General features: G+C 54.3%; 3 protein-coding genes across 3 annotated transcripts; 2 read left to right on the top strand and 1 right to left on the bottom strand.

Moving 5' to 3' along the window:
• Nucleotides 1–4,511: 4,511 nt before the first annotated feature.
• On the top strand, nt 4,512–5,310 carry MIND_00561100 (uncharacterized protein; the record flags this gene model as incomplete). Its single annotated transcript, XM_037362385.1, has 3 exons — nt 4,512–5,039; nt 5,094–5,246; nt 5,299–5,310. 3 exons carry the CDS (start codon nt 4,512–4,514, stop codon nt 5,308–5,310), a joined length of 693 nt encoding a protein of 230 aa, XP_037222677.1.
• Nucleotides 5,311–11,527: 6,217 nt separating this feature from the next.
• MIND_00561000 (uncharacterized protein) lies at nt 11,528–12,159 on the bottom strand (the record flags this gene model as incomplete). The annotated part of the gene is made up of 2 exons (XM_037362384.1): nt 11,528–12,061; nt 12,118–12,159. The coding sequence occupies 2 exons, from the start codon at nt 12,157–12,159 to the stop codon at nt 11,528–11,530; spliced, it is 576 nt and encodes a 191-aa protein (XP_037222676.1).
• Nucleotides 12,160–16,422: 4,263 nt separating this feature from the next.
• MIND_00560900 (uncharacterized protein) lies at nt 16,423–16,817 on the top strand (the record flags this gene model as incomplete). The annotated part of the gene is made up of 2 exons (XM_037362383.1): nt 16,423–16,581; nt 16,632–16,817. 2 exons carry the CDS (start codon nt 16,423–16,425, stop codon nt 16,815–16,817), a joined length of 345 nt encoding a protein of 114 aa, XP_037222675.1.
• Between the last annotated feature and the right edge of the window lie 1,172 nt (nt 16,818–17,989).

The raw sequence follows: 17,989 nt of genomic DNA, 5'->3' as shown, positions 1-17,989 counted from the left end.
CGACTGAGGTATGCCGTTCATTCATTCCGTAGCTACCTACTTACCATTGTAGTCTTCTACAGGTAGCTCCTTATAGAGTCGTTTCCCATCCACGACTGAGTCTTCTACACCCAAGCCCCCGACTTCGACATCCGATACCACAGCCGTGGGCTCTCGCTCATCTCCCTGCCGTTGCGGTCGCAACGCAACGCGCTAACGAGGGCCCCGCCCAACACCAACACCCTTCCCGGGCTTTCGGAACCAGCTGCCACGGAGCAGGGAAGACAGTCGAGGACATGGTGGGGAGAAAGAGAGAAACGTTGACGGCGCTCGGCTCCGCACCACGACCAGCGTCGGCTCACCACGCAAAGCACAACGGCTCCTCCCTCTCTAGCTCCCTCGCGATCCACCTGTCGTCATCCAATGGACGCCCTAGGCGACGAAAACGCTGGTATGTGCTTTCGCTGCTTCCGCTTCTTGCCTCCAGCTTACCGCGCTGCCAGGAACGCCTTGGATATCTGTGTCGCCGCGCCAGAGGGGGATTGGAACGCGGGAATGGAGTTCAATGGACTGCGAGCGCGTGTTTCGCTGGCTGATGGTGTGGACGCGATGGCCAACGGCGCGTCAATGCCTGTCTCAGATCTCTCCCTTTGTTGCGTTCGCTCACTCTTTTGGCTAGACGCGCTCAAAGCGCTTGGCCGTTACCCGCATCACAAACACGAGTGGAGGACGCCATGTGCTGAATGGCTGGGACAAAGTGACGGGCTCCGAATCAGCCGCCGCGAGACGTGGAGCGGGGCGAAGGTGCGTCAACGGCATTCTTTTCTGTGTTGCGGTAGGTGAACTTCCCTCGGATCTAGCTTTCCTCCTCTCTGCTTGGTCTTCGACGAGCACTATCCCCGAGTTCCCGCCCAATAACGATTCCTTCCGCCAACATTGCCTTCAATTGTCCTTGACAGCAGTCTTATCCGAGTCATATCAAGTCCGAGTCCTTCCACTTGTTACCTCGACAATAACCCGCTAGTGGTCGTGACCGCGATATGTCGACATCAATGCCAGGGCACGAGGCAAGCCTGATCCAAGCCGCTGTCTTGCTTCCTCTTGCCGCGAAAGGGAAAGAGACGGGAGGAGATTGTTCGAACAGCGTTGCCGACGCTGACCATCCTTGCAGATATCCATGTCAAACTCTTCCACCGAAACTCAAGACTTAGTGCTGGTGAGTTTGTGCACCGCTTGCTCCGCTTGTACTGCACCGGTAACTTACGAGTGGCTCGCGTTTTGAAGTTCAAATCAGCGACCAGTAGGAACTTGCGCATGGGAAATATTGATGAATGGGCTTCGCCCACGTTGTGCCCACAGTAGTAGTACATGCTGTCTTCATTGTTAAAAAGCTTGCAAACCACTGGCTGTACTGAACTTGAAGCACTTACTCCCCCATCCGCATGTACTCAGGAGACAATGCGCGCCTTCAATACGATAGCCTGATCGAAATGATTCGCAGATCGCCGGCGATTCTTCATTCAGCTTCGCATACCCACGCCTAGGGCTGCGGTGTCCACAAATGTACAGGGTATATGAAGCGGCGCTGGCGTCTCCGAGTCGGAGTCCCTCCGCCGGTGCAGATGTCCGAGTCGTCCTTCCCCAAAATCCTCGTATCCTTCACCCACGACCAACGTAAGAACTACCCGCTCCACCCATATTCTGCCTGATCCCCGCAGCCCTGGACCTCGACATAGTGCGAACGCGCTGGCGGAACCGAATCAGCGCGTTCCACCTCCGCGTGCCCCCAAACGATGTGCGCCGGACCGTGGCGAAACAGTGCGTCTCCTTATCACACACAGCGAGCGGCTCTGACATTCCCCAGACAAGGCCTCCTCGACGTAGAGCAGGTCATCGAGGCCGGCATCCTGCACTGCTACCGCCAAGGCATATCCGTCAACGAAGAAGACATCGTCGAAGCGTTTATCCAGAAGCTGATCAGCGTCGAGTGCGGCGAGAAAAAATGGCAACACCAGTCATACGCCGACCATACACTCGGAGAAGGGGATTCAGACTGACGAGACCGATGGCGAAGGCAACAGAAACCAGGGCAAGGACGAGAAGGATTAAGTGAGGGGAAAGAATATATTGTCGCTCTTGAACCACGATGTGTGCGATTCTAGTAGTATGGGACAGGTATCTTCGACTGCGTCGCCTCTCAGCCTTAGTTAGGCCCGCCAGCTGGGCTTAGCTCCTTTCGACAAAACATTAGTAAAATAATAAGCATGAGCTCCAAGAACTCACCTGCGTCATGTCCACAAACGTCGCGTATCTGGGAAATAACAGTCTCGTAAGTAGCGGTCACAGTACAGTCAATTCGCGAACCCGATATTACTCGCGAGCACTTATTCGCGTTAGAGGGTTAACGTGTGTCGCCTTTGAGTGGACCTCCGTTTTGTCGTTGTGGGACATCAATTGACAATACCTCCAGAAGAGTCTTCTGGTGAGATCGTAGGTCACAACTAAGGCGAGTAGCTCAGCGTCGAGCCCGTAAAGAGAGATACGTAACTCACCGAGGCTGGCAAGAAGCCGAATACTCCCTCGCGAACACGACATCGACAGATGCAACGACTGCGGATGAGAATCGAGAAGGTGGTTACTTTATACGCGGTCTCCGATTGAGCTGGAATGCAAACCCACTCAAATCATTCATCAGTCATGCTCCGAAGGAAGAAGAGGAAAGACGTACGTGGTTTTGGGCAACATTGGCGAGACCACGGTCCAAAGGTCGCCAGACGACAGCGGAGCAGCAGAGCCCCAGCGCGTTTCACAGCCTGAGACCACTGTTACACTTGCAGAGACTTTGACGAGAGATTATGAAGGTTGGTGCATCGGAAAGAAAGGCGTGAATGACTGGGAGGGAGGTTGCGCGCCGGCGGTGGAGATGGCAACAAGCTCGGAGAAGTTTTCTTCAGACACGAGCAGGCAGGAAAATGACCAATTGGCTGCGCTACCCGTCTCGAATCGGTGCATTGCGACCTAGTAATGCGGCAATGAAGTTAGTGGTCAAAAGAGGAGCTGAAGCGATAACGCACGCATACTGAGGCCCATTCACGCAGCATTCCAAGCACTCCACTATCCCCCGCACCCCCGCTCGCATATCACCAACTCCTTCCTCACCACCTTGGCAAAGCGAGATTCCCCCTCGCCTAGTCCCGCCGGAAGAGCCCATTCGCTGTCGTGCTGGTTCTAGGAAGTATTTCAGTCGGTATCTGCAAAGAAGCTGGATGAATGACGCACCAGGAAGGGTTTTCCCCATCGAAGATGTGTTTGACGACAGACTAGAGTCGTTGTATCAGCTCCGAGTTACTATAGCACGAACATTCGGCAGGAATAGAACACAAACACGCACAGAAACATTCCGTTCCTCCATCGTTTCCCCAAACCCTATCCAGAGCAGCGAGACCAGCCGGGGTCTCGTCCCTCGTTCTCCCCAGTCCCGCATATGGCCCCCCAGTGGGCCGTCGTCGTCTACAGCTTGTTCGTGGCAAGAGAGTGCAAAAGTAGTAGACTACTAGTAGTCGCGGGCTGCGCCAATGTCGAGGAGGCCAGGCGCCAGCGAGATACGCTGGCAGTAGAGCACGCGCTGGAGGGAGGCAAGCAGTATTATGACACCTTGAAGATAGATTAAACAACGATATGAAGAGAGAGAGAAAAGACGAGACTCACTGTGAAACCCGTCTCCACCAACTAACCGCTATCCATCCTTCTTCGGTGTCCCAATCCATCGTTATTCACGCTGAGAGTCGAGCCCGGGCTGGCCAGGATATTGTGCGCAGAGAGCGTCTGTACGAGGCGAGGGCTGTTATCGACATGGCCGTTCGTTGGCAAGAAGAAACGGTCACATGCCTCGGGACTATCTTTCGCTTCTCCACCATGATTATGCCCGGGCCTCAGGCTCTTGCCCGCCATTGCTTAACCAGCACTCTGGACTCCCGGCAGCTGACGTAGCGGAGAGCTTACACATAGATGCGTGGCACGATGGTGCGTGTATTTCATTCGCGGAGAGTGTATCTCAAATTGACAATCCGCAAGTAGGTTCGCAGCCCAGTGCAATGGGGAACTCACCGCTCTAGATCTCTCATTCGCAGTCTGGCGACGTCCGCGAAATAGCTGGAATCTGCGATGGGTGGGGGTTGTTCCAAGCACGACCGTCAGCAACATTGGAGAGGAGCTGGTAATGAAGGTGACGCTGCTGCTTTTCTACGTTACTGAGACCAACAACTTCACATCGAAAGGAGAAAAAACTGGCACCGCTCATGGCGTTTTCTACTCGCATTGCTGCACCAGCAAGACACTCATACGGACACAAGGGCACTCATTTTGCTGGCACCGACGACTGAAACATATCCGAATCCTTCCGCCCGCCCATCTCTCCCACCACGCTCGCAGCTCGTCTTCCAGTAGCATATTCTGCACTCGACCGCTCAGACTGCTTATTCTGCGAAGGTCTTCAAAAGACATTTGCCGAACGCACCCCAGCCCCGCGAAACATGCTCACAACCCTCCCAAAACCATGTCTCGAGATTTCCCTCCACATCTTACCAACATCCGACCTCCATTTTCCGACCACGACCGCTTTTTCGCCTCGCTTTCCCGGCCACGTCACGTCGGTCACTGTCACGCTTTCGTCTTTGATTTGGCGGACTCGTAACTCCAGCCACGCACAAGCTGGGGCCTCATCGACCGGACCTCCGTCTGCGCGGACATCCAACGCCTCTCCCCAAATCTTGCTGCCCGTGGTTTCGCCCGGGAAGGCTGTCGTCGGACACGATCTCGCGAATGATGCTTTCGTGCCCACACTTGGCTTTTGTGCTGCAGTAATCAATATACGCGGCGGCGGAGCTTTATCTCGTGCAAGCGCACAGCCCAATCATCATACTCCTGCAATTCATCGATCCAGAAACGGCGGGAGAATCGTGCGCGGGAGCTATCTGGGTCCCAATCTTCCCTATCGTGGTCATCTTCCCTTCGTCAAGCGTGTTTATCGCTTCTTTGCGGTCTCGAAGGTTTTACTGGCGGTACGAGCCTCCTGCTTAGCGTGCGTGGGCTACACTGACATCATATAATGACAGGTCGATTGGTGGGTGGGCCCACTGCGGCAGCTGATGGATTTGACGCTATATTACTTAGTGTGCTCGTGCATTGTCCGGGCCCTGATATCTAAGTCTATAGAAGACTGCTGGAACTCTAATTATACGTCCACTTGGGCGTCGCTCTCCTCGTATGTAAGTATTTCTCTCGCTTGGAGTAAAACGATGTTAACGGACATTCGGATAGGTATTGCTGTAGCCCCACATCAAACAAATATCTACCCGCATCGTCCGATTTAGGGCGAAATGCGATGGTTGCCTGCTACCAGTGTCCGGAAGGAGTACTACATACATAAGTAGTGGCTGGCCGCGGCGTCCAGGAACGAATTGCCAGAGTGCGGAAGCTGAGCTCTTTTAAGGACGAAACGCTCTTTAGCAGCTTAGCTCGCATTGCGGCGCTGGATTTCAACACGCGGGAGCAAGGGAGGGAGGGCGTTACTGCGAGCTCTCCAAAATGACGGGTTACCCTCCCGCTTGTGGCGTCCCAGCCATCCTCATGTTCTGGATAAATACCTGGCTGTTTGCCTGGTGTCCTTCAGTTCCTCACCGACAACTTGACCCCAATCAGTGGGTCAATAACTGCTAGCTTCCGTCTTACTGACCTCACCGTAGAATCAATACTCAACATGCAATTCACCACCCTCCTCACCTTCGTCCTGCTCGCTGCGGCCACCAACGCCGCCATCACGCTCAAGTGGCACGACGGCGCAGACTGCACGGGCACGCTCAAGGCCACGAGCCCCGGCGCCAAGGCGGGCGAGTGCATCTCCCTCACCAAGGGTGGCAGCGCGCGGAGCATCTCGTGGGACGGCAACGCCAACGGGGTCGAGCTCGAGTTCTTCGAGTCTGGTGGCAGACACGACCACTGCACCAACGGCTTCCAGGCAAGCAGCAAGAAGAAGTCAGGCTGCTCCACTGCGCCCGCTGGGTGAGTGCTTCCGCTCTCTGGGACGACACAGCAATTGACGGTGTATACTAGCTTTAACTGGGAGAGTGTCCGCCTCGTTTGAAGACCTTGATGCGCGAGATCGAGAAAGTGTACTAGTATATGTAATAGAGTAGATTGAAGATGGATAGCCATTGATTGTGAGCAAGTACACAGACCGAATAAGTGCGAGGCCGACTAAAACAGAATGGTTGTAAATTGACAATGTACAGGGACAGCGAAATCAGGGAAGGCCATGGTACAGAGGGAAGCAGGAAGTAATGAGTCGTGAAGCGACCCGCTGAGCGCATGGGCTAGCAAGGACCTTTCCTCATCCCCCGCCATCTCGACACCTCCCAAGCCTAATTTATCTCCAGGACCCGCTGCCAATCACAATGATTTCCAGCCCCAAACGACCCCAGAGGAACGACGCAGGACCAAAGCCTGGCCCAACACGTCGGAAAGTAGAGGGGCGGGTGCTCGGGCAGAACGAGGGACATATTATTGAGCTCGTGTCGCTGTCGGGATAGCAATGTACTCGATTCTAGCAAGTGACGAGGTCGTCGAAAACCGCGTCGACAAGGGCCTTCCCGTTTGAAATAGAGTCCCAAATGAATTGGTGGGCTTTGGAAGCTTGTAGAGCACCACGAGATACAGTCTATAGAGCTGTATGTAGTGCAGAAACGGAGGGGCAAAGTCGTTTCGCGGGTGTGACGTGACGAGGGTGACTTTGGGACGTGACGAGGGTGACTTTGGGAAGAAGGCGATGAGCGCCGCTGGTGTGAGCGATGCCGACAGACGTCTTATTTTGGATGGTGCTGTCGCTGAAAGAGATGAGGGATGATGTTGTGGAAGGATTATGGGGGGATTTCGGTGCCGTAAAATTGTTGGAGAAGAATGCTCCAGCAATTGTGAGCTTCGCTTGAGAGTCTTGCACTTCGTACTGCCTCCTTGCTGACCGACGAAGGAGATTAGTGCTATTCCTTGTCGAAACCGCAAGACCCACGGCTTCATCCTCGTCGTCCTTTACCGCTTGCCGCAACACGCAGGTCAACCTGCAAAAGAAGCCTTAACGGACAAAGTAAAAGCGACAGCAAAGCCACGCACCATGGTGCAATTTCTCGATAACGCGTCACTCCTCCGCACCCTTTCGCTTATGCTGTTGCGGTGGATATTCAGGTCGTCGTCCCACAGGAAGCTTCAGCGAGCCAGCAGAACCACCTGTCGCTCGGGAACAGGAGGCGGAACGTAGTGTGGGGCCGTGTTAGGCGCCGTAGCAGGGTTACAAGGAGATCTGCGACGAGTAGTCGTCAGAAGAGACAAGCAGGAAAAGGTCTTGCTTTGACGCACCAAAACGACCACCAACTCGCCATCCCACTGGTCCCCGAAGTGCTTCTTGTAAGCTATAGTCCGCGGTTATCGACTGTCGAGGCGCAGTCGCCACATCGCATACGCCAGAAACGGCTGCTGGCCTGGACGCAAAAAGCAGTCAGCGGGACATCGTGTAGCGAGGTACAACGCACCGGAGCCCTCGGCGGGTGAAGCCATGGCGGGCCCGAGTGCGTGAGCAAAGTGAGGTGCGGGCTTAGAGCAACGGAAAGGCGAGACGGTCGTTCGTGGTGGAGGAGCAGAAGAAGTGATGGTTTGTCACGTGGCAATCCGTGGTCTCTTTCGTCTGGCCCACCACCGACGTCGTCGCGCCTCTTTGGTTCTACACGATGCTTCAAGTTGCAGTAATTGTCTTTCGCGGGCCATTAGGGACTATATACTTGCTGTTCTCCAAGGCTTAAGCTCCGCGATCTGTCCAGCGGCGGCTCAAGCCCCGTTAACTTCATGAGCAGACTCTCCAGACAGCCATGCGTAGCTGTAGACAGTTCAAACGCGCAGAGCCAAAGCGCATGGACCACCGAAACACTATCCGTCCCCACCATCCGCAAATCTCAATCGCGCGACTGCCCACACGACAAAGTCCTATTCTATAGGACGTTCCTATTCCTCGCGAAAGTGAGTCCAGAGAAGGCTTCGACAAATCCACACTGATTCTCTAGATTTGTAGAAGCTTCTGGGTAGCGCGAAATCAGGTTGATAGAGGCACACGAAGGCAACTGGAAGAGCACTGTCGTTGTCTCGAATAGAGTGACGAGGTGGCAGGTGCAAGAACGGGGAAAAGCACGATAAGGTGGCGTTGGGACTGGGGATATGGGTGAAGATAGGAATGAGCGCGGAGAATGTGTTGACCATATGATCTGGTGAAGTATTCGCGCAGCTGTGGCTACCGTTCAGTCGGAAACTCTTTCGCTACAACCTGAGATGCATAGAGACGACACGAATAGGCGAGCGCTCGCGGAATTGGAAGCCAAATGCAAGCCATCTGTACGGCCGAAGAAAAGACAGTATATTTGGGAAAAGCAAAGAAGACAGAAGCCAAAGATCTTCAATTGAGTCAGCGCGAGCGGTAAGGTTGCTAAAGCACTCACCCTCGGGGCTATTTCTTCTGTTCCACCCTCTCTTGTTACGCCCCTCGGAGCCCTTCCAGAGTTCCACCCATCGCGGAAGGCAAGAGGGACAGCAGCATCGCACAACCAACAGCGAGCGCGCAATGTCCAGCAACTGAGTCAGGCGGAGGATAACGGCGTACCCCTGCCAACACAGGCGTAAAAATCGCTCATACTCTTCTCTCCCGAGTTCTGCAGTTCCTCGCAAGTGCGCTCGCACCAGCCTCCCTCCATTGTCGTTTTGCAAGCGACAGTATAAGCGTGAGACGACTCCAACGAGGTGGTATATGGTTTGTGGTTGAATTGCGAGGGAGGGCCGTAAATCGGGGAACAGAAGACGAGTAGAGGTTGAAGAGATGAGCTGCAAAGGCGGTTAGTAGGACCAAGGCAAATCGCGAGCTGAATGACGCACCTTCTAGGTTTGCCTCATCTGTCGCTCCGCGCACTGGACTTCATCGGAGCATACACCCATCTTCGACTGCATTCAACTAGCCCTCCTCCCGCGTCAAAAAACGACACGATGGGGAGTGGTCAAGGCGCTTGCTACCCATCGACAAGACAAATCCTTGGATTATGAGAGAATGAGCGTTATTTTAGAGACGAATATCTACAGAAGCCAGTGAGAGAAGGCCGGGAAGCAAGTGGAAAACGCGCACCTTGAGCGACACCAGCTCTGCTTCTGCTTCCGGAATCCAAGCCTCTTCACCCGCTCTGTCGCGTTGTCTTTCCATCGCCCACCAGCTCGTGCATTCGTTTCCCGCGGCACATTGGTGAATAGGGATGCTGTAGCTGCCGGGGTGGTTGCTTGGAATGGGTGTGAATGATAGAAAGAGGCAAGAGTGGCAACGCGTGACAACTTTCCTCTAACGTTGACCCAAACTTCTACAGCGATAATACCAACCACCAATTCACCATCTCGCCAAGGATAATAGTACTACATACAGCCTCACGCTCCCCATAACCGAAAATCGAATGCTCGACGCGCGCTACCTGGGTCCCGCCGAAGCCACTGCGTTTTTGCGTCGACTGTGCCGAATTACACCCGACTTTTTTGACAATCCTACCAAGGCTAGGCTCAGAGACGAGGCAGAGCAACTCAAAAAGCTCATCGACGAGCTGAAGACAAAGCTACAAACCCTCGAAGACCGTCTCGACGAGGTCCAGCACGACTTGTCTCGCCTCATTTACCCAGTGAACACTCTCCCCGCCGAAATTCTATGCCACATCTTTGCAGCAGCCATGTTCATTTCACCTCGAGACCGGGGTTACGTCAAACTCAACCGCCCACGCTTACGGATTACCGCCGTTTGTCGTTATTGGCGCAGCATCGCAATCGCAGACCCGCACTTGTGGACACCGACATACTACGTGGTCGATAGCGACAACCCTAAGCGCGACTTGCTATTCGAGTACTTCCTGCCACGCACCCACAGCCTCCCAATTAAATTCACCCTCAGGCTGATGGGTCGCCCGGGATCCAGCTTACCTCCCCGTTTCGTGTTTGACTCTGTTGCACGGTGGAGGGAAGCGTGCCTGATAAACATGTACTGGCCCTGCAATTGGAAGCCTTATGCGGCAACCAATCCAACAATTGATTGTCCTCAGCTGACAAAACTTACCTACGACGGAGAGGACAGAGCGATTACGCCCCACGATTTGTTAATGAATGTTCCCTGTCTCCGCGAGCTGTCCATCGGTCCCATAACCGACTTATTCACTCGCCTCTCATTTCCTGCACATCAATTGAAGAAATTGACTCTTCTTCGACGCATCGATTATCTGGAGCTTCTCCCCCTACTAGCACCACTCGTGGGCTTGGAAGAGCTCTCTATCACCATGTCGTCCTCCCATGTCATGGAAGACGAGGACTGGAGCTCGCAGCCCCCTGTACGATTGCCCTGTCTGTCGACATTGCTCGTGCGCGCGGGCAACATCCTAAAATATCTCGACTTACCAGCCCTCACAACGCTGCATCTCTTGCATTGTGATGCAGACGATGTAGCGCTTTTGAGAGCCTGCATCCTCCGATCTTCAGCGAACATAACCTCTCTGTTCTTGGCGCCGACCAACTATGGTGTTTACAACACTGCCCTGTCTCCCCTGCTGAACTCAGTCAAACACCTGACCGTAACCCTGCTCGACATGAACCCTGACGAGGCAACACAATGTTCAGCGGACTTCGCACGCCTCAATTACCTTCCCAACCTCGAGTCAATCTCCTTCACCGACAATAGACTCGGAGTAGCATCTCGGTGCACCAGCATTCGGCCTTTCCTCGAGGGGATTGCCATGAGAGCTGCAAATGCGCTGTCTAGCGGTGCTCCACACAAGATGAAGCTTACTCGGCTCGTTCTCGACTCTTGCGCGCCAGGGACGATTCCAGCTGGGGATATGCGCGATCTGCCCTACCTGCAGAGAAGGTTACGGTCAATGCTTGCTTGACAAGCCATAATTCGGTATTTCAGTGTCGCATGTACCTAAACGTATGCGGAAAGGTGGTCTGAGTCGTAAATTGAATGGATAGTAGATGACACGCCGACGATCGAGAATGTAGGATGTACGTTGGCATCCAACGCGCTATTATTTGTTCCTGGGTGATTTCACACCTCTTCTAGCTACAGAATGTCATTTCTATAGGTGGATGAACGAGATAGTCAACGCAGACCAACGACTAACTCACCGAATTCGCCCCTCCTTCCTCTGTCTCCAGCCAACACTAGCACACGCTTTCGATACGATGTCATGTCTGTAGGCGACAAATGAGGGCAAAGTAGTCAAGTCAGAGGGACTCTGCTCCTGAAGAGTCGCACGCACCACTCTGTCATCCACAGAGCTACATAATATCCCGCCGCTGGCCCTCCCCATTCGACAAACGACACACATGCTGTCCTCTTAGACCCCTCCATAAACGCGCGGGACGACGGCCTCCTGCATCGAATGGCGGGGCAGCAAGAATTGCCTAGTTGCGGAATGATACGGGGAAGATAGAGACACGGTCAATAGACCCGCAGACCCCGCGTACCCCGCGATACTTCGACGTCTTTCGCGGGGACGTCTCGCACGTGACTTCCTTTTTGGGACGCGGCCATGGAATGTGTGTGGATGGGCGGGGAGAGGGGAAGTGGATGCGAGAGATGGTATGCGCGATGTTTTGACATCGTCTTAGAGCGTTTTGAAGCTCTTTCAAAGGCGTATAAGCTGTTGGGCGAGCCATTGCAGTCGATTGAGCAGAAGGGCAGTCGCTTGTCCAGTCGTGACTGCCTCGCACTCCCTTGATACCGGAAAACACGGTGGGTGGCGAGAAGGATGAGATTTTTAACTCCGGGGTTCACTGGACAGCAACGCCGCGTTAGGGAGAAAAGACTGCAACAAGACGTGGCGGTCGCATTGTCGGATTTGACGGTGACTACAGCAGCTGGTGGCCTGAATGGGAGAGAAGAGTTTCGAGGCCCGCCGACAGCGCTCCGAAGCAGGGAGGGAGAAGAGGTCGTGGAAGGCTGCTTCAGAGTGGGTAAAAGTGGCAGCAGACACTAAAGAGTAGCAACGCGATAAGTTTTAGGCACATGGGAGCATTGATATGACTCACCGGGTAGTTATTGACGCGGAGAGAATGCTCAGAGTCCCCCATAACAGGCCGCCCTGGAAGCCATTTCGTTTATGAGGTGATTGTCGTTGTCGATAGTGTGCTTCGGTGGCTTCAGCAGCAAGTAGCCGTGGCGAAGACGCGTGCTGCGGATGTGAAATGAGTATTCAAGTGCAATACCAAGGCGGGCCAGGCGGCGGGGAGCCTTCAGAGCTAGATGCAAATGTACTTAGAAATCGAGATGTGTGAAGGCAGAGCTTGGATTCACGCACCTGGAGCCAGCGATTCCATCCTCTAAGCCACCCCTCGACCCATCAGCCCCGATTTCCCTCGTTTTACTCGTCATTATCGTCCTCGAGGATGGTTCTAAGGGGGGAAAGTGGCCATTCAGCTGGCAAGCTAACGAGCGAAGAAAGAAGAAAGAGGCAAGTACCTGAACTTCTTGCCCGCCATTCTGTCTGACTGAAGGTCGCAGGTGGGAAGGTGCAGCGCTGAGGCATGCACGCAGGGTCGAGGTAGAAGAAATCCTGGTGGTGGAGGAAGAGAGGAAGATCGGCGGGCACGTGAGTCGGCCCGATCGTCCTTGCTTCTTCTCCACGACGACCCATGCTGCGCGCGCCTCTTCCATCCCCGCTATCGCTCGGCGAGGCAGACACTAGCTGCCTCAAGGGCACAGAGCTCTACAACCCGGCCTGAAGGTGCGTCTTCCAGCACCTTCGTCGTTTGTGTCGCGGCTGACCGCACCACTCCAGCCCGCTCCCGCCTCTTCCTTCACAGTCTCGGATGCACCGGCGGGCCCATATAAGCGGGAGCCAGGGCCTGAGAATGGGAGTACACGGGACTCAGGACCCCTTTGGTATGTGAATTCTCCCTCCGGGCCACCTTTCGCGTTCTTACGGTACTTGGCCGCTGGCCTATACTAGTACCCAGATGCACCGTTTTCCGACCTGTGTTCCGACCCTTTCTCCAACGCGTACTCCGGTCTAGAGATCACTGCGCCGTGCTCTTCATGTCGGGGCTGTCTGAGGCTGCAGTGAAAGGCTGTCGGGGCATACTAGGAGAGCGCTTGGGAGTCCTGTCATGGTGCGTTTTCCCCTTCGGCCAGACGTTGTTCGCTGCTCACTATGTATTGACAGGCTTATAACCCGTCACTGCGAGAGGACGAAGACGCTATTGTAGCCCGGCGCGGAGGGGAGGAGTGGGACTCTTCGGGTGCGCGAAATTCGTTCTGTTCTCCGAGTCGTTGCCCGCAGCTGAAAATGTCTTTCAGTCACCTATCCATGCACGTCCTCCGCTTCCCTCGACAACGCCTTGTCCCGCACCCGCGCCACAATCGGCCTCGCTATCTTGAGCAGCTCGTCAAACCGAGAACACACTCTACACTCTATGCCGCCTCACGCAACCATACTATGCGAACCCTCATCCCGGCACGCGGCACGCCAACGACAAAACGGCCCCGTTCCTCCCGCCCCGATCCCTCCGCCGCCTCTGCATCGATAACAGTATACCCTCCGGCGCGCCGACAGCTTTGGCGGCGCTGCCCTGCATCCCCAAAGAGATTGCACGAGGACTTGGCTACCTCGCCTGCTGAGGCAGTGCGGCACTGTCATTCTCAAGATGGAGAACTATCCGCCCGTGAGGCGCATTTCGTCCTGCCCGGGGGTAGACGCGCTTGTGCTCGCGACAGGACTTTGTCTTCGAGAACGCTCGGGCCGGTCTGTGGGCGCTCATCGCGTGGATATGGTGTCATTTTGACCCTTCCGGTGTGTTCATAGAGTCGCAGGCTGTTGTGAGGAACCCCCGCGGCGCATGATCGCTGTTTCGACAGTGCACACGAAAACCCAGTGAAGGACGATTGACGATGACAGGGTTCGCCCCGAGTCGGAGGATAGCAGTTAGAACAAATGTTGCGGGAGTACGTGGGTTCGTTCTTTCGTTGCTCCTTCAAGTTGTTGATTCAACTCTAGAGATGCGGCTATGGATTCATCTTCAAGTTTAAAGCGTGTATCTTTCCAGAATTTCCAAGCTTGCCGCTCCTCGTCAGCTTCTGAGTGGAATTGGAGGGGCGATTATTGTTGTGCCCATTTTTCGACTCTCTGTTACGTTCTCTGTTGTTTCGCTGCTCCGAGTAATTGCGCCTTCAGGAATTCAATTGTGACTTGAATGATAAGTCAGCCGTGACGCGCCGTCTTTTCGCAACCATCCAGTGCCACGTCGCAGGGGCCCATGCTGCGTCTGAGCTCCCAGGCAGCCCACGCGGGCCATGAATCCCAACCACAAATAACCACTGAGCTTCCCGCTGACGTCCTGAACACGATCTTCGAAAAGCACTTCGAGGCGGTGCAACTCCATCCGACCGAAACTTGGGACTCGAACGGCCTCTTTGCGATGGGCACGAAAACCCGGAACGCCATGCTGTCGCGCAGCATGCAGATCCACTACCGGCTCCGCCGGGTCTGCCATGCGTGGAATGAGACGGTGCTCTCGAACAGCGCGCTGTGGACGACGATCTTTCTGAACCTGACACCGCGGCAGAAGCCAGACGCCGCGTGGCGGGCTGTCGCTGCGCATCTCGAGCGCTCGCAATCCCGCCCGCTCAGGGTAACTATCTGGGCAGAAGAGTGTGATGATGCCGCCCCGTTCGCCGAGTTGCTGAACAAGCTTTTCCAACACGCAGCGCGCTTTGTATTGCTCGATCTCATCAACATCGAAACGACTGAGTCCCTTGAAATCACCGACCTCTCCTCTCTGAAATCGTATTCCCGGTGCTCCAGCTGCAAAGCATCGTTTACTGACGGACCAAAGTTCCTCGCCGCATTACAGAAGGCGCCATTACGCCATGTCCGTATTGCAAACCCGAAGCACATCGAGGAAGTGCGGGACAGCATCACTTGGAAGGATGTTCGCTTCCTCGCCTGCAATGCAGCAGACGGGATCCTTTACTACCTAACACATCCAGCATCTCGGGCCTGTGAGGTCGAAGTCATTTCATGGTTCCAATTCAAGCCTTGGCCAACTCCAGACTTGGACATCCCTGAGACTGATGATGCCGCAGTCACCCATCAACAATGGGTAAAATCTCTAATAATCGACGGCGAATATGTGACTGGGGACATATTTGACACTTTGGAACCACTGGGATCCGAGTCAATCCAGCATTTAACAATCTACACACTGAAGACTCGACTGGAAGTTTATGGTTACGACCTGCACAACTACATCAATATCACCAAGCTTTCCTTGTATTATATCACCGACGTGCCAAAGTCCGTCCTCATCCGGTTGTTCGATGATCTGCCAGGGCTCCAAGAACTCGACATTAAGCAATGCTTATTTCTCTGTCAACACGGCGATATTATCGACCAGTTATTGGATCTGAGCCGCAACTACCGGCCAGGGAGGAAGCTCGAACAAATTCCCATACCCAACGAGGTGAAACAGATGCTCTCCCGCCTCCGGACTTTCGCGTACGAGCTTGTGCCAGGCGGCGTGACTCCGGGCAGCGGCGGCACTGGCAGGTGGGAGACCACGACTTGGACCCTCCTCGACCATATCATCATATTGCTGCGGATCTGGAGCACGATATTACCCTCCGAGCCAAAGGTTGCCAGTGCCCCGGCCCCACGCACCTTCGTCATCCGGGGCTATTCGCTGGCTTCGAGGATCGTGCAGTATCCTTTGTTCTCGCAGTGGCAGAAGACGTGGGCGGAGGAGGGCAATTTGGTCGTCGAGATGGCCCCAGATCGGCTAGGAATTTGGGACGAGTAGTCTCAGTCACACATACGAGGCCGACGGCAGGAACGAGTTATGTACAAGACACAAGACAGAGTCCTAGTTCTGAATTGCCGTACCTTGACGATTACTACGCAATGAATGATGATTTGAATGGCATTGACTCGGAACTTGGAGTTCTTCTGGAGAACTGAGCAGCCGGCGTTGCTTACTCGAAAGCTGGTGAGCAGCAGCGGTTCGCTGTAAGCTTTTTAAGAGTCTTTCAGCGCCGAGAAGTCCATAGTACACGCTGCAGCGGCAGCAGAAGAACTTGAAGTGGTGAATAATATATCTGTTGCGCCTGTCTCCGGAGATACGCGGGTTGTTGGTCATAGTGGCAAGAAGAAAAGGCGTCTGGTATAAGTAGGCATAGCTGCATTTGACGCGTGTCGAGACCAAAGAGACATTGAGACGCGTGACACTTCCTCTTTTGCTCCTCCATCTTCCATGTCGACTACCCGTTCTCGACTCGCCGCAATGCATATCCGGACGCGCAACACCTCCGAGTAGGGGTTAATACGCTCGCATCGCACAAGTATGGCCCTGACTTCGTATCTTCAAGCTCTTCTTGACAAACTCCTTGAACGCCAAAACCCAATTTCTGTCCGCCTACACACAAGTCAGAGACCACCCACTCGCCCTTGGGTGTATTCTGCGTCAATAGCAGCGGGTAGGAGCAGGTCGGGCTGGAGAACGGTGTGTTACCATTCCGTTTTCTTCCTAGCTCGCACTCACCTCCAGGTCAGAAGTGCGACGCTGGCGCCATCCCATCGTCTACTCGTGGCTTCAGTCGTATTGGCTCTCCGCCTCCTCGCCTCCACATAGCTCGGCGCCTCAGTCCTTGCACGCTCGAGCCCCACACATGTGGAATCCAGCACTACGGTCAAGCATACACGCGATACACGGCGTTTGGCAGGAAGGAGGACTACTAGAGTAGAGGGATGGGCGGGTATAGCAAGAGAGAGCTTAGTGTCGCTCGCAGGCAGGAACACAGAGATATTGTCCACCTTGTGTTTTTGCCGTTTGCTGGTGAGTCAAAAAAGATCGCACTTTCGCTCTCCAAAACTTAATCATTCATGCATTAGCAGTCCCCAGCACCATGCCCTGCACATTCCTTCCCTCGGCAGCCATATCCACATCCAGAGTATTGTTCTTACCATCAAGGCACTGCGTCGTCATGTCCAACGAGCACATCTTCACTGTGGGGTTTGCGTCGAGAGCATTGACCGTGTACCGTCTCCGAGCCTGGTTTGGAGGCAGTTTCATGGACGACGGGGCAGGTCGGCCTATCCCAACAGCCGTCATCGCCCATCTCGAGGACTAGCACGAGAACGGACCCCGACTTGCAGGACGGGGCTACATATACCCATTCCTTCAGCGTATCACCCGTCTCATCCAGACTTTCCCTTTCCGCGCCGAAACGCCTCGGAGGCCAGAAGACAATACCGGCGGCGAAAAGGCAGTCAGTATGTCTGCCTCTTGAGCTTTCTCCTTGCATTTGACGCGGTTTCAGGAACCCTCGACGAAGCAACCGTTGTTTTTGGTCATGTATGCGATACATCTTTATAGTCAACGAGGAAATGGATAGGATAGAGTAGCTGAGTCCATATAGTTTGAATGATACCGTAGAGTTAACGCAAGAGAAGAAGGCTTCGATAGGGAGGTAATAAAGAACAAGATGAGTCGGAGAGGACGTTACAGTACTTGTATTTCTGGGTCGCGGTATAGCGAGGGTAGTGGTAATAGGTCCGGAAGTGTGTCGCTAATATTCTTCTGTCGTTTGCACCACCTGAAATCTTGACCCAGTTACTAAATGTCAAGTCGAATTTGAGGCGAAGCCGACAGCGGGGGGAGCGAAGAACGGGAAGGACAGGAAGAAAGAGCCATATTGCGGGTTTGTAGCTCAGTTTCTGGATAGGCATAGCTGCATATCTTGCACGAAACTTCAATAGCAGTCAGAGGCCATGAATTCGCAAGAGAGCGGGTAGACACACCTTGAAAGAGGTACTTGGCCTCCGGACCTGTCATATCTCCATCCCATTTTCCTCGTTTGGAAGCGTTCGAAGCCTCTCCTTTTCGACAAGATCAAATATCCGCCAGATGG

This window comes from Mycena indigotica, assembly GCF_014461135.1.
Source record: "Mycena indigotica strain 171206Taipei chromosome Unknown Mind.scaff0004, whole genome shotgun sequence".
NCBI lineage: Eukaryota > Fungi > Basidiomycota > Agaricomycetes > Agaricales > Mycenaceae > Mycena > Mycena indigotica.
This window is presented reverse-complemented; position numbering and strand designations above follow the sequence as displayed.